Source organism: Stegodyphus dumicola, chromosome 7 (genome assembly GCF_044657685.1).
Source record: "Stegodyphus dumicola isolate Sdum_Otavi_A_Nest chromosome 7, ASM4465768v1".
Lineage (NCBI taxonomy): Eukaryota > Metazoa > Arthropoda > Arachnida > Araneae > Eresidae > Stegodyphus > Stegodyphus dumicola.
Window position 1 is genome coordinate 189,076,205 of NC_140774.1, and position 16,040 is coordinate 189,092,244.

At 29.9% G+C, this 16,040-nt stretch overlaps 1 protein-coding gene across 1 annotated transcript in view; it reads right to left on the reverse strand.

Annotated features, from left to right (window-relative positions):
• Positions 1-904: 904 nt before the first annotated feature.
• LOC118189626 (zinc finger SWIM domain-containing protein 6-like) overlaps positions 905-16,040 on the reverse strand; it is a 247,508-nt gene continuing 232,372 nt past the window's right edge. The window contains exon 16 of the mRNA XM_085821174.1: positions 905-14,765. Within this exon, the coding sequence (XP_085677300.1) occupies positions 13,966-14,765 (800 nt within the window). The 3' untranslated portion in view covers positions 905-13,965. The remainder of the gene's footprint in view (positions 14,766-16,040) is intronic.

Sequence of the window (16,040 nt, forward strand, 5' to 3'; positions counted from 1 at the left end):
CCAATGTCAATCAATGCATTGGTGCCTGAGGCCAGCAGATACTTATGATCTTCAGTGAGGAAAGAATAGCAAAGCATATCTCTAAAACAGCTGCAAAAAAGCAGTTTGTACATTGAGAATTCAGTAAGGTATTTACTGACAAAAAATAAATAAATAAATAAATAAGACAAGAAATAAAGAAATTTAAGTGTGTATCTTGGGGTGGGAGGAAACATCTAAAGAGGAAATAGGACAAAATTATGTAATATTACGTTCATATAACAAAATTATGAAGAAACAAGATAAGCTTATGTTAATTATCAAAAGTGATTAAAAACACAGATTGTATACTTTAAATTGTGAATTCAAGAAAGAAGCAAAATTAAAAATGCATACAAAAATATAATAAATTGGGGTCAGCCCTTTTTGTGTGTGTGTGTGTATTCTATATTTTTTGCACCGATATTAATAAATATCTTATAATTCAGAATTAAAAGAAAATATGCTACATATCTGAGGTTTGTTTCACTGAAATTATTATATACCTTAATTAACGCAGAAAATATTTCATAAGACTTTTTAATACATATTTAATTTACTTGTTTAAGAAAAACAAAAAGACATGCTGCTAAACATTTATAAAACCATTAATATTAAAAAAAGTCAGACAATTGCAAGTAATTTCTTCCCCCCCCCTCCAGAATGATATAATTGGTGTTGAAAAATTATATAATATTATATTTAGACGTATAAAAAATAATCTTAAGAAGGAACCTCTAAATAAAATTTTAAAGGGTAGTCCATGAAGGGCTACCCAATATTCCTCAAACCAGTCCTGTTGTTATGCATAGTGGTTAATAGAATTTATTGAAATAAATCTTTGCTTTACAATTTAATGAAGTAATATATTGACAAGAGACAAAACAACACTAAAACTGGCCTTTATTTTTAATTACAGATGATTTTTTTAATGAATGAAGGACGTTAAATAACACTTTGTTCCAGAATAAATAGAATTAAATATCATAACAAAGACATACACAACATAAGGTGGGACTTTTCAAAAAGTGATCAACAATTATACATATCGAAACTATGGAACAATGAATGATGAAAAACAAGCATATAAACAAATTACATGAAACAAGGACTGCTAAGGCTGTTCTAGTAAAAAGTACCTTCACTTATCCTTACTTAACAAATAACTTAAAAAGTATAAACCCATGGCGCAGTTTGGTAAAAATTCATTCATTCATTTCATGCATTCTCCATTTACATTGATCAAACTTTAAATAAAAATGCAGTCATTTTATAACAGAGTGGTTTCCACTAGATCTACCAAGCTTTAAAAAAAAAAATTTTTTTAAGAAACGTGGAATGTTAGAGCTAATTTGAGCAATTTTTTCATTCAGGAATAATTTCAAAAATTTAGTTTACTAGATCAATGCAGTACAACAATAATACCAGAGAAATAAAACTTAAAAAGAAAAAGGTGTTTAGAATAAGAAAATAAATTTTTCTATTATTATTTTCATTGCTTACAACCCCACCAACAAAAATTTAAAAATTATTTTTCTCCTGGTTTTGATGATTTTTTTTTTCTATTAAAATTTCATGAAAATAAATTATTTTATGTTTGGATCATCGCAAAGCAAATTTGAATCTGACTGTGCACTAGCAATTCTTAATAGATATTTTTTCCTTATGTAATGTATTCAAACAAAAGGGGAGGTAAAATCGTATAATTTTCCCGCAAGATTCATAATATGCAACAATATATGTATTTCATGTAAATATAGGCTATTTTGAATAGGTGATACATGAAAAAACCTAAACAGGTAATAGTGTATTTGCTGCATTACAATATATCTTTTTTTATTTGAATTTTCATTAAAAGTTATTTTTGACATTTAAAGAAAGAGGTGAATATCCAAATCCACTTGTGCTTCTATCTGAATGCCAAAAAACCAAATTTACATAAATGCATTAAATTTTTCCCCCCTTTGTATTTGAGAATTCTTTGTATAATAAAAAGATATTACCCAATGATAATAAGTATTCTGTTATTAATTTTACAACCTCTTTATATAATACATTATATTGAATTATACGATTTTAAAATATTTTATGAATAAATTATTTTAGTTTACGTATCAGTAAAATCAATTAATGAAGAATTATAAATTTTACACAAAATAAATTATAATATTTTACAATGTGACAAATAAATAAATACATATATAAAATTTTTTAGCTTTTATTACTAATGATTTTTAAGCTAATTTAATTATATTTAATTGAAATAAAAATTTGAATCCTCAAAATCAAAGTGTTTTACTTCACAAATATTTACAAAAATATTTTGTATTCCTTTGCAGAAAAATACTATCAGTGTAATGGTCTTGATATGTCAAATGACTCATTTTAATGCCTAAATAATACACTGAAGAAAACTTGAAATCTACATGTATTGAACTCAGAATTCATTACTTATATTCAATCATGGTACTACATTATATGAATTAGTGCACTACATTAAAAAAACTGAATGCAGATTGTAGAGACATTAGGTTAGACCAAAGCACGAGAGATGAAAAATCAGCAATGCTCTCGCCGGGACTCGAACCACGGACCTCTTGAATACGTGCCGAGCATGCTGACCACTACACCACGAAGGCATGCTAAGAAGTGGGACAAATACCTTATAAGATGAATGATCATTTTACTATATTGTAACACTGATAGATATATGATATCAAACTACTACCTCAACTTGACAAGGCAGTTAATTTTAAAACTCATTAATTTCGTTTTGGTAAACATAAATCTGCAATTCATAGTCTTGTAAATTATTTGCAAGTTGAATACTTGAATGTGTTCCTTGATCTGAAAGGAGAGTTTTTTTTTAATTCATTTATAAAGTTCATTATTTCTTTCAAATAATTTATGACATATAATCAATACATATCTTCAGCCCTTGGCTAATATTAAAACAAATGATATTTGTTTTCATATACTTATCATAAATCTTTCATATAAGCCTACATATGAAGAATGGCAGTATAATATACCTCATAAATAACTTGCATGCTGTTTCAAAATCCTTCAAAGCATATATTTAACAGAACATCTTAGCAGTCCTTGACAGACATTAACAAAGCAAGGGGGGAAATAAAACTTAAGCTTATGAAAACGATGATTGACTTCAGTTCTAAAAAACATATTCATATAGACAATGCATTTCCATTGCATAGAGTACTTCACACTATGTACATAGCACTGGACTTGCACAATATTAGCTGATATGAATGGAAGGACCAACACATAAGTCACAAAAACAGTCGTGCTCTCCTTCAAATGAATGATAGAAGTCTTTCACTAATTTGTCCTTGCAATGTATATAACAAAGTGTCTTGTCTTAGATCAGATTTAAATACTTTTGGAAACAGTGTATTTGAACAAATAGAAGACATACTTTTTGTATTTTAACTATACAAAGGTAAATATGTACGTAAAAGTGTTATACAAATCATTATAATCACATCTTAACAAAAGACAGTTAACAAATAATCACAGAGTTTGTTTCTTATATAAAAAAGGGGGAAGAAATTTAGGACATTAACAGCATAATGTGTTCAAGCATTAACAAAATGAGTAAATATAAAATTCCTATTCTTTTACATTTTTAGAGACAAAAAAAGAGCATTAAATATAAAATGCAAATTTTTTCTGCACAAAATGTTTCATACGAGCAAAGAAACAAAAGCATGTCAAATACTAATAAAAAAAAATTTTAACAAACTAGTACACAGTTTCATATTTCAGAATATATATATATGCAGTTGCTATTGGCATATGAATATATATGCAGTTGCTATTGGCATATATCAATTTTTTATATCTTTTTAAGTATTTTATACAGGAACTTATGTACAAATATTAGAGATGATATAATGGTTATTGTTAAATACCAAGAAGCATTCTTTTCTACATATCAAACAAATATGGTGATATCTGAATGATGACAGACTATAAAAAATGAGGTAGCGAGAAGGAAAGTTTTACAAAATAAGAACTAATTCTTAAAAACAAAAAAGTATATGTGTGTATATATATATATCTGTATATATATCATTGGCTTCATACATTATTTTTATGATCAATACCTTAATGCTGAAGGTGAAATTTGGAAACACAAATTTGCCTAGAAATAAAATATTATAAATACATATCAGTTATATATTGTTAAAGATATTTCATGATAATATATTTGAGGCACACTGTAATAAACTCTTTTCATTTAAAGAAAAGGCAGTTTTAAACATAGTAATAATTTGCTGAAAAGGAGTTATCCCGAAATGTACTAAATTAATTTTTTACCTTTTTTGAGCCTTATATTTAAATTGCATATAATGTAATCTAGCAAAAGAAAAAAAAAGGCACAACTCTATATTACTTCTGGGGGGGTTGCAAAATTCTATATCCTTATACAACTGAAATGTGCTAACCAGCTTTAAATATGATAATATGTACAGATTTTTGATAATTTGCCCATGCATTTTGAATAAGAACTTATAACAAGTACTACAACAATAAATATCTCAACCCAAAAAGTACCAACGGAATTAATTACTAAAATTGCTTAAAAACAATAGCATTGTGAATTAACAATCTAATATGTGATTAACATAAAAGACTAATACCTTTGTCAGCACTTTTTAAAAAATCAGTAAGATCTAGAATTCATATCATGACAGTTAATAATTCTAGACTATTACATATTCTGTTGCATAATGGTATGTGATATTAGTAACAAAATAATTAAGTGCTCTTTCTCTATAAATTGACCTGAAGGCTTAGATAATATAGTGTAATGGAAATATATTTTGAAATTACTGAAATAAACTGTATATTACAAATTAGAATGCAACCCCCAATTAACTTGTTCAACTTCATAGATATGCAGTTATTTCCTAACAATAAAATCCAGTCATTTAATTTTCTGATATATTTTAAAAGTTTCACTATGGAATTTCTTTTTAATTATGTCCGAAGTTCAGTTATCAAATGACTTAAAAACCAAACAGCATTTCCAAAAAAGAAAATTATAAGAATGAATTTTTGCTATCATAATTTATATTTCAGTAGGACAAATATTAAATTTTGAGCCTTTTATTTTCTTTCTCCAGATCTAAATGATTATCATGTTAGGTATCATTAGATGAAGAACATATGACAAAATAGTATCTTAGTTCTTCATAAAAAAGACATGAGGAATTCAGAATGTTTCATCTTGTAATTCCAACATAAAATCAAAGACTACATCTGTACAAATTTCTACATAAGGCTAGATAATAAATATAATGCTTTAAAAAAAAATATTTTAACTTTATATTTACTCCAAAAAATAAAATGAAATAAATTTTCACTTCTGTCTCTGACACTGCATTTTAAAAATTAAATCAGAACATAATTATTTATAACGGTATAAAGAAAGGAGTACGCTTTCCTACTGAATATCAACAATTTCTAAATTTTGCTTCCATTTATTATCAGTATTGCTTATAAAATGCTCAAATTATTACAAAAATCATTTGACACCTACATTACGCAATGTTTTACTTATTAAGCAACATATTTTTATGAATAATTAGTTTCATAAATACTGACAAGTTTTTACAAATGATTCGAAGGCATGACTTTGACAGGCAAAAACTGTGAGACATATATGACTACAATTCAGCAAACAGATTATGATCATTTTGCTCCAAGATGTACCACAAATTATCCTTGGCTTGCCAAATGGTTTTGCATCATTTAAACACTGTCAGTGCTAAAAATATTTTGTACTAAGCTTAGAAGGAATATTTGCTACCAGGAAGTTGATAAAATTGCATATAAGTAGTTTGGTACTACAGAATGTTGTTCAGCTGAAATCAAGTTGATAATTATTGCTTTATCCAGAATTGTAAGTGATACTCTTCCAGTGTTCAAATATAAGTTATAAAAAAAATCAGAGTATGAAATTCTAAAGAAATTAGACGAACTTTACCTTTAATACGTTACAGAAAGAGTACTTACAATTCCAATCCTGCATAGATAAGAATATAACAATCTGTGAGCATAAAGCATAACAATATGAAAACTTTAAAGTATATTTAGCTTATCAAATACAATTTAAAAAATTATACTGCATATAGTTAATCAGTCATAGCCAGTGATTAAATTTAATTTCATATTCACCAGCATCTAACAGTCAAGTACATATATATGACAGTAATTAAGTTATTGTATTCCCTGCAGAGAAATATTTGGGAATGCATTGCATGGAATGATTTTTTTTTTATTTGATATTTTTATTTACTGGAGACAAAATTTATAAACAGTGTAAGATTATAATACCTGAAAAATTCAGAAAGCTTTTTAGCTGCATAGGTAACAAACATAGATATAAACTGCAATTAACTGACCAATTAAAAGAAATGGATCCTTTAAAACCCTTTTAAAGTACAGGATATTAATAAGATATCAATAAGGAAACTACTTAAAACTGTAATAAAATTTCAAAAAGTGCATTTAATTTCTTTCTCTCAAGCACATAACTGGCTATGACATTTTTTTTTACATTGATGTTATTTAAAGACATACATAATTTTCTTTTAATATTAAAAATGAATATATCATATAAAATGCTTTTCCTTCCCATACATAATTTCATAAACAGTAATCTCAGTAATGAACTATTAATAATGGTTAAAACTTTATATGAAATATTTTGCATAGATGGAGTATTTGAACATAAAGGAACTAGAAGACTATTCTCAAACATTCGTTATAAAATGGCAACATTAAAATCACCGGTAGTTGCATTTAAAAGGGAACACAACTTCTTTAAAACTTTAATATAAGAAATTTTAATTGAACATGATCATTTAAACTAGCAAAAATGAAATCTGTTTTGTTTAAGTAACATTATTCAGATATAATGTAGTTTCTGCAAGAAAGGGTACAGATAATAGAAAGTAATGTATAAAAAAGTTAAAATGCTACTTATTTTATAGTAATGTTTCCAAGAGTAAGCTCCATGTTATTTTTCCACTTTCTTTAATCTAAAATACATGTGATTTCTTTCTATGATTAAATTTAAATACAGCAAAATTTCAATAATTTACACATGCCCGACACCAAAAGTCATGCAGATTACAGTTTGACCACATAAGATGCAAACCTGAGCAAAAACCCACATGTATTGTTATGATCTATTTATTTATGACATAGAGCAGATGAGTAAAATTAGCATGGAAGTGATAAGATCCCCATCATTTCTTAGTCATAGTTTGTCATAGTTTTCTTGCTAACAACCCAATTAGACAAGTTAAATTCTTTTCAAGAACGTCAATTAAGGCTGTATTGGTGACAGTCAGAGTACAGAATTTTGCAGATTATCAGGTCATGTCTTCTCAACTCTTACACAAAACTGTTGAAAACTGGTGTTCAGCCACAGTTCAGATCTCAGTGAATGGGCCAGCTGCATAGAGTTTTGTGGTTTTCCTCATCTGCAACATGAAAACAAGCTGGCTTCCCTTAAAATATCCTCCATGAAAACCCCTTAGTCAGATAGCTCTTGAGTTCTTTGCAATAATCAAAATAACCCAAATCCTAATTGTTGCATTAAATTTGGTGGTGTGGTGTGGTGTGGTGTATTTAACTACGGCAAAGCACACTAGGGCTATCTGCCAAAGGGGAGGGATGCCTTTCGTGGAGGACTTTCTAAGGGAAACTGGCTCGTATGCACGTTACACATGGGGAAAACCACGAAAACACCCATGCAGCCAGCCCGTTCGCGGGATTTGAACCTCGGACCGAACTACCAGTGTTCAGCGACTTTACCGCTCGGCCGGCATTAAATTTGGACTGTTTGCATATAGACAATTAACCAAAGTACACTGCTGGCGACCGTAAATCCAACACCCTGAACAAAGCATGCAAATAACATGAAATTTACAACATGCATTAGCAGAGGTGAGATATGCAAATGATTAGAATTTCAGCACATCAAGCGCGCCTGTGATGCCACTTCAAAGCGCTATTTAAGGCTTGGAGTTTTTGATGATTTCAAGTTCAACAATTGTGTTTTTCTTGTGGTTTTTTCACAAAAACGATCAATTATGCCTCTTAGTAAACAGCGATCATCGTTTGATCAGGTATCCGAGTTCAAGAGAGGAAGGATAGTGGCCTACCGAGAGTTTGGATTATCTTTCAGGGAAATCGGTAGTGATGTTGGACAAACAACTGTAATTTGGATATATGACCATTAGATGCAGGAGGGTACGACGGACTGACGTGTTCGATCGAATCCACCTCAGTGCTCCACTTCACGTGATGACAGGAGCATTGTACGCATGACAGTGACGGACCGCTCAGTCACATCACGAACCATAGCACAGCATATTCAGTCTGTAACAGATCATCCAGTGTCTGCGCATACCAGACACCATTTACAGCAGAGTGTTCTGTCCGCAAGACGTCCACTGCTTTGTCTACCATTGACGCAGAACCACAGACGTCTCCACCGCCAATGGTGCGATGAAAGAAGGATGCGGACGGCAGAATGGAATGAATTGTCTTTACTGTTGAGTCACGCTTCTGCCTGCAACACCACAATGGTCGGATTCGAGTCTGGAGAGAGAGGATGCTGAACAGCTGCGTTATGCACCGCCACACTGGTCCTGCACCGGGTATTATGGTATGGGGTGGTACTAAAACGGGTGCAGCCCCCGGTCCCCCTGATCAACGAAGTCGATCTTATGACCTTAGGGAGACAAGCCCAGCTAACCAACAAAGGGCGGAGCCAATGAGCCGGCCGTGTTCAAATCCTATCATATAAAACACTTATTATTTTCTCTTCTAAATTTTTAGAATAATCCATAAGTTTAATCTTAGCTCCGGGAAACCAAGCCCAAGCTCTGGGCAACTAAAAAGGTTATATAACGAAAACAGAACAAACAAAAGATTACAAGACTAATGGTTCCCAGCTTAAAATCCAACTCCAAGCACACATTTAACTGAACCGAGGAAAATAATAAATTCACAATGTTAGTAAACAGCAAAAGTAATAAAACAACACAGAACCTTTCATGCAACATAAAGAACAAGCACAACCAAGGTGGTAAATCCAAGATTCAATTTTCTTTATCGAATAGGATGTGAAACACACCAAAATCTATTCTTAAACTGTGGGGCTTAAGCCAACAAACACCGCAAAACTCAATGACACAATCTCACAAGACAAAACTCACAACAACAATTAAAACCAACCCCCAAACATTAACTGAAGACTGACATTTAAGGCAATCTTAACTGAAGGGATAAACAAAAGTTCCCAAGAAATAGGGAACCCCTAAAATCCAATCTACTACTGATTAAAGATCACTGTTCCATGCAGAAGGATCACTATTGACTTAACCACTAGGACACTAGTTTCCAGTGGCCTTATATACAATATCAATAATAATAGTTTCTTTGACAGTTTCTAATTTTACAAAGTTATAATTTAATACAAAGGTTCTCTTTTCTTAACATTAAGTACAAGATCTTTCTTAACATTAAGTATCAAGCCACACTGGTCCTGCACCGAGTATTATGGTATGGGGCGGTATTGGATATCACTCTCGCAGTCCTCTAATATGCATTGCCGGTACTTTAAACAGCCAGCACTACATCTCCGAGGTGTTGGAGCCAGCTGTCCTTCCTTACCTTCAGGACTTGCCCACAGCCATATTTCAACAGGATAATGCATGACCACATGTGGCACGCATTGTTCAAGGGTTCTTTGTCAATCGCCAGATTTAACTGCTTCCCTGGCCCGCTCGCTCTCTGGATCCGATAGAAAACATGTGGTCCATTGTTGCTGAACAATTGACCCAGATTACATCTCAAGCTGCCACACCAGATCAATTTTGGCAAAGTGTGGAAGCTGCTTGGTCTGCTGTACTCCAAGAACACATCCAAAGTCTCTTTGAATCAATGCGAGGCGTGTGGCAGTGGTGATCTCCAACAATGGCAGTTACTCTGGCTACTGATTCTGGAAGGAACCACACTTCACAGAAGTCTATGTTGCAATTTGGATGGCCAGCCCTGTATATCCCTACCTTCAATGTTATTTCAGCAGTATTTATTAAATACAGAGCTATTATATTTTTTAAATATATACAAAAAAATAATATCAGGGTAAAGTAAAGACATAGTGGAATGAAAAAGGATAAGTGACAAGAAATTTTTTCAGGAAGCAGAAATTCTTTTGTAAAAAATGTGTCAAATTATCTTATGATTAAAAAATATGCATATCCAGCTAGTAAAGTTATTTTCACAATAACTGTTATACTTTTGACAGAAAGAAAAGATACATATCAAATAAATATACTGCTTACAGACATCCCAGCAATCAGGTTTTCCCTAAATTAAGTCGCTGCACTAATTCTCTCATTACATTCTGCACATGTGTAATTGGATTAGTAATACTATTAGCAGTTAAAAAAAGGGGGGCTAGAACAGAACCTATGGATTTATGAAAATTCTCTGCTCTGTAGCTTCCTTTTCTTATTATTTTCTTCTTTCTAACATTAAAAAAAAAAGAAGAAGAAGATGATGATGATGATGATGAAAAGAAGGGAGAAAGGAAATAGAAAAGAAGGAGGTGGGAAAAAAGAAAAAAAATTCTAATGAATGTCATCTTAAGGTTCCATACTTTGTCTACGTAAACAAGCCTTCTTATTGCATGAAATGTAAAGAAATCAGGATTGCATTTTGGGTACGATCTCACTGTCTGAAAAGCTGAGGACAAATTAATTCTTTGCATGTGTTAATTACATAACCTCAAAATGAATTTTAAAAAATGACTATGTAAATACCCAAAAATAAAGATTTATCTAAAATGAAAAATTGGCAGAAATTCATGATTTGTAAAGAAGCACTGAATCATGTGCAGATAATAGCATAAATAATAATAAAATACCTTTCATTTCTTCAATCAAAATATAATAAATATATGGATTTTTGTTAAATAGATTATTTACACATAAATATTTTTAAAAAAATGCCCAGAAACTTATCATACCAAATTTTCTGAAAAGCTGAAATTTCATTTGTTTGTATCTAAACACATATTATAGAAATTTTGGAATTTAAGATATGGCACTTTATTTAAAGTTTGCCATATTAAATCTTGCAATGCAAAAATATTAACAATATTGAAAATTTCTTAATTTTTATATTTAATAAAAATGTGCTTTTACACACATACTTAACTAGATTTGAATACTTTTATTATATGCCTCAGTGGCTACATGGATACTTTAAAATTTTTTAAGTATTAATTCTTTTCATTACAGACTACTTGAAAATCAATAAAAATATTACATAGCTTAACCAAAAGACAAATATTATATAGTTATTTATCAGTACCCTTTCTTTTCAGGAAAAATAAAATACTGACCATATTTAAACTAAATATAGTTAAAACTTAAACATCTTATTGGTAAATAAATTCCAAGTGATATATTTTAAACAGTGCATTCTTAAAAGGAAAATCTTTAATTCTCTACCAGTAAATATGAAATCAAATGCAACATTTTTAGGCAACAAAACAACACATCTGTCAGTAGAATTTGTGAAAATATTAATGTGTTTATACAAATTTTAAAACGGCATTATTATGCTTGGTCCTAATGCAAATACACAAGCTTCTATTTACAAATACACAAACATTTACAAAAAATATACAAACATAGTCTGATTGCAAAACTACATGATTTATGTTCTAAAGTACAAGTTTACATACCTCATACAAATATATTTCAGTTGGATTATAATAATTTTGTAATTTTTGTTCAACTGTATGTTATGAGCATTTAATAAAATAAAAATTTTAAAAATTAATAAATTAATATACCATTGGTGTCAGAAATTCAGAATTTTTTTAATTTTATTTTATTATAATTAATATTGGAAAAAAGTGTTTTAACAATGATAAATTTAAACTGATTTACAAAGCAATTCATATTATTATACATAACAATAAATGCAATTCAGTATATAAACTGAACATAATATAGACAAAAAAATGTGGCAAATTTCAATTCCAAATTTACTATTTGAAAATGCATATTTAGAACTTCAATTTGACACATTTTAGAAGCTCATTTTAATACATACAAAAACTGAATCACAAATCCATTTCATGTACAGAAATACATAATTAGTTTACAAACAAATTTGCCTCACTAAATATTTTTATATTCAAAGTCAAATAATTCAACAAAAATATAACCATAAATTTTTAAGTAGTACATAAAACTTTAGCATAAATGGAGTATGTGAGAAATATTTTGAAAATAAATATAAAATCAGCACAATGTTAATAAAAATAACTATTCACATCAATGGTCAAGTAACATACATCAGAACAAGAATATTTGTATGAAATGTGTCAACAAGTACATTTTTGCATAGGTGTTTCTTGTGTTCTTTGCCACTGTTGACTGAAGAATTGGCCACAAACTTAAAATGTATTTTGTACAAAAGAAAATATTAGTGAGGTAGAAATTAGCATTTTGCATGCAACAAAAACCTTCTCAAAAGATAACTCTGGTAACAGAGTAAAATATATTTTGAAAAATTAATTTCAAGGCTTTTAAGTTATCTTTTTCATACCTTTTGCTTTGCTTTCAAATACACTGAGAAGTAAGTCTGCAGAAGACTTCTAAACCAATCAAGTTGTTATACATAATAAGGCAACATTTACAGGAATATATTTTATTACTCACAAAGAGTTAGACTTTTTTTAATTCAGTTTATTTTGAAGTTTATGTAATAAATAACTCTGAATAAAAAGAGGTTAACCACAACTTAAGATATAGAAATTAAAATTACATATAGATTTTTCAGAATTTGGCCTTCCCTTATAAACTCGCTAACAGTTTCCTTTCTTTTTTTAGAATATCCAATATATATTTGTTCCTGTATTTATTTATAAGTTTCTTTAAAAAATAATATATTCTTATAAATTCTTTTATATTTAATACACACACATACATCATAAAAGAGTTTTCTTCCTTTCCTAGAATATTACAAAAAAAATTTCCCCGTTCCATGTAACGAATTGTTGTAAAAAGTTGAGAAGTTTTTACATTTGCTATTGCTGCATCCACTACTAGATGGTATGCAGTTTCAAAAGCCAATGTTTATTATACAATCATCAAATATTCTGCGTCAAATTAAAAAAAAAATAATAATAATAATAAGGAAATTTTTCTTTTACATTTAGCACATACACACACATACAGTAATTTAATAGCTTCCTTCTCTTTCTTATAATATTAGAATACAATAAAAACTTGTTTATTTATTTATTTATACATTTCTCAAATAAAAGAACTCAATATAAAATCTCATCAAATCAAAAAATTTGTATTTTTGTTTTACATTTACCACACACACATGAATTTATATAAAATTCTTATCACATTTTTAACTAATTCTTTTTTTGTTCCCCTCCATATTTCTGTAATGGAAGTCCCATTCTGTCTAAAGATATTTAGCCATTCCTGAATTAAAAAAAAATAAGGAAAAGAATTCAGAAATATGAGAAATGTTATAAAGTAATATAACACAACCTGATATTTAAATATTCCAGTAAATGTTACCTTATTTCTTTTGTCATAATTATCTATTCACTTTATATGTATAACAGCTTCTATTCTGTCCTGCAGAATCTGTTTATATAGTAACTGACAAAAGGCGATTTCCTATTGCTCACCTGGAACAATACATTAGATAGGCTAAACCCAAAAATCAGGTAGCCCTCTCTGTCCACAGAAACAGCAAATCACAGCTTTGCGGGTAATATAATTGACCCGAATGAAGTTTGTAGTACAAAAAAGGGGAAAAAGAAAAACACAAGGCTGCTGAAATGTTTAATATATTTAGCTAGCCAAACCTTTCCTTGACTAGTAGCATGAGCTTTTTCTTTCCTTTATATGCCGACTTCATATTGTCAACTAATTGCGCAAACTGAATGTGGCCATCTTGCGCCAATAGGAACGTCTCTCTCGCTTTTCCCAGGAACTCTATAAAGTCACCATAGTGGCGCGGACTTATGTGCGTCAGACGGGAGTGAGTTGTATTCACATATGCTGATATGGCAGCCTCCAGAAGCTGACGCAAAGGAGGTTTGTCCAGAGATAGAGGTTTGATACAGCGTCGCTTAGCGTCCAAGGTGGCAATACCTGGCGCAGCCATTGAACAACGTCTAAGTATATCAGAAAGCACAGTGGCACATTGCACGTTTTTCACAAGAAGTGGTACAAGATTTGTCAGCTCAGATTTTCCCAATGAATGGGCAAGAGCACAAGCCCAGTGGATGTCATTTATGGCAGGGTGATTGTCCTGGTTGTAGGCGAGGTGAACACCCTTCATGGCTAATACAGCAAGTTTATAAGCCCGATGGGGATAGCCACGGTGTTCCATGTAACGAGCTACAGTAAAAAGTTGGGAAGAAGTCATTACATTTGTTGTTGCTGCGTCTACCACTATCTGGTATGCAGCTTCGAAAGCAAACGGTTCACTTTCACACAAGGTTAAAGCATTCAAAGCACAGTTAGGAGGGTCTTTAGTGGCACACTGAAGAGCTAAAGTACGAGCACAACTGGATAATTCTTCCTGCTGCCGAAAGTCCAAATTCAGACGCATTACTGTAGCATGAGACATAACAGTAGTTGCAACAGGGCCTGAAAATTTCAACAGATAATAAATTTAAAAATCTGCTAAGTACCATCTTTTAACATTAAAGACAGGAAATTTAAACGGGATAAAGAAAAAGTTCATATAGTTTTATAGAATCCTGTAATTACTTCTGGGGAAAAAAATTAATAAATACAGCTAATTTTTGAATATTTTCTAACCAACATGCTAAACTTTTCATAGAAATGTCTCTATGATCCTTAATATACATTAACACCTAAACCCATGTTAATTAAATAGTCATGTATCATTAAATACCCATTTCCTATGTTATCAAGACACTCAATTGCTAATAGGAATGATACCTAAATGGAAAATGCATAATGTTTTTATTAATAACATTTTAGGTCTAAAATTAGTTAAATTTAAAAATACATATTAAGCGAATAATTTATATTAATTATTTCAGATATTAAAATTATTTTTATTTAAATATAATCAAGTACAAATTTTACAAATAAAAGATAAGATATTAGTAACTAGATTTCGATGGTTTTCTTTTGCACAGAATTAAGTAAAAGGGGAAAAAAAGGGGGAACTTCTATTTTATTTTATCTAATTTTGTATGTATATTAATAGTTTGTGAATTATGACATGATAAAAAATTTACTAATTTTTAAAAATGCAACTATTTAAAAAATTTTCAAATTTCTATTTATTAAACAGGAGATAATGATATTAAGTTTCATTAAATAATTAATTTCAAATGATATATTATTCATTCAAAGCAGAGTCAATAACAATGGCTACAAAATGGCTTAAAATACACCACAAAGGCTAAGTAATCAACATCAACTGGCAGTGCCTTTTACAGCTACTCATGAAGCACTGTTCTTATTTTGTAAATATTCTGTCTTGGTGCCTATTTTAGCATTGTATATATTTTGCCTTACTACCTTTGCAAGTAATTTTGAAATTATGCAGTTTTGAGAGATTTATTATAAGCAGTTATTATTTTTTGGATGGATAGGGGAAATAACCAAATTAAAAAGAAGAGTTAAGGGACAATTGCAAATCAGAATCTTCATTTAAATATTTTTTATTTACATATATATACACACATGTAAAAGAACCTCATAATAAAGACATCTTAAAACTAAGAGTTATAAGGTTATAAATCATGCCTTTTATATATATGAATTTCTATATAAAATCTTTCTCATGTTCTTAAAAAATTTTAATTTGGACAGCATATGGGTAACTCCCAAAATACACATTCATTACGAATTAACCGATATTTGAAGAATAAAAAACTATACAAT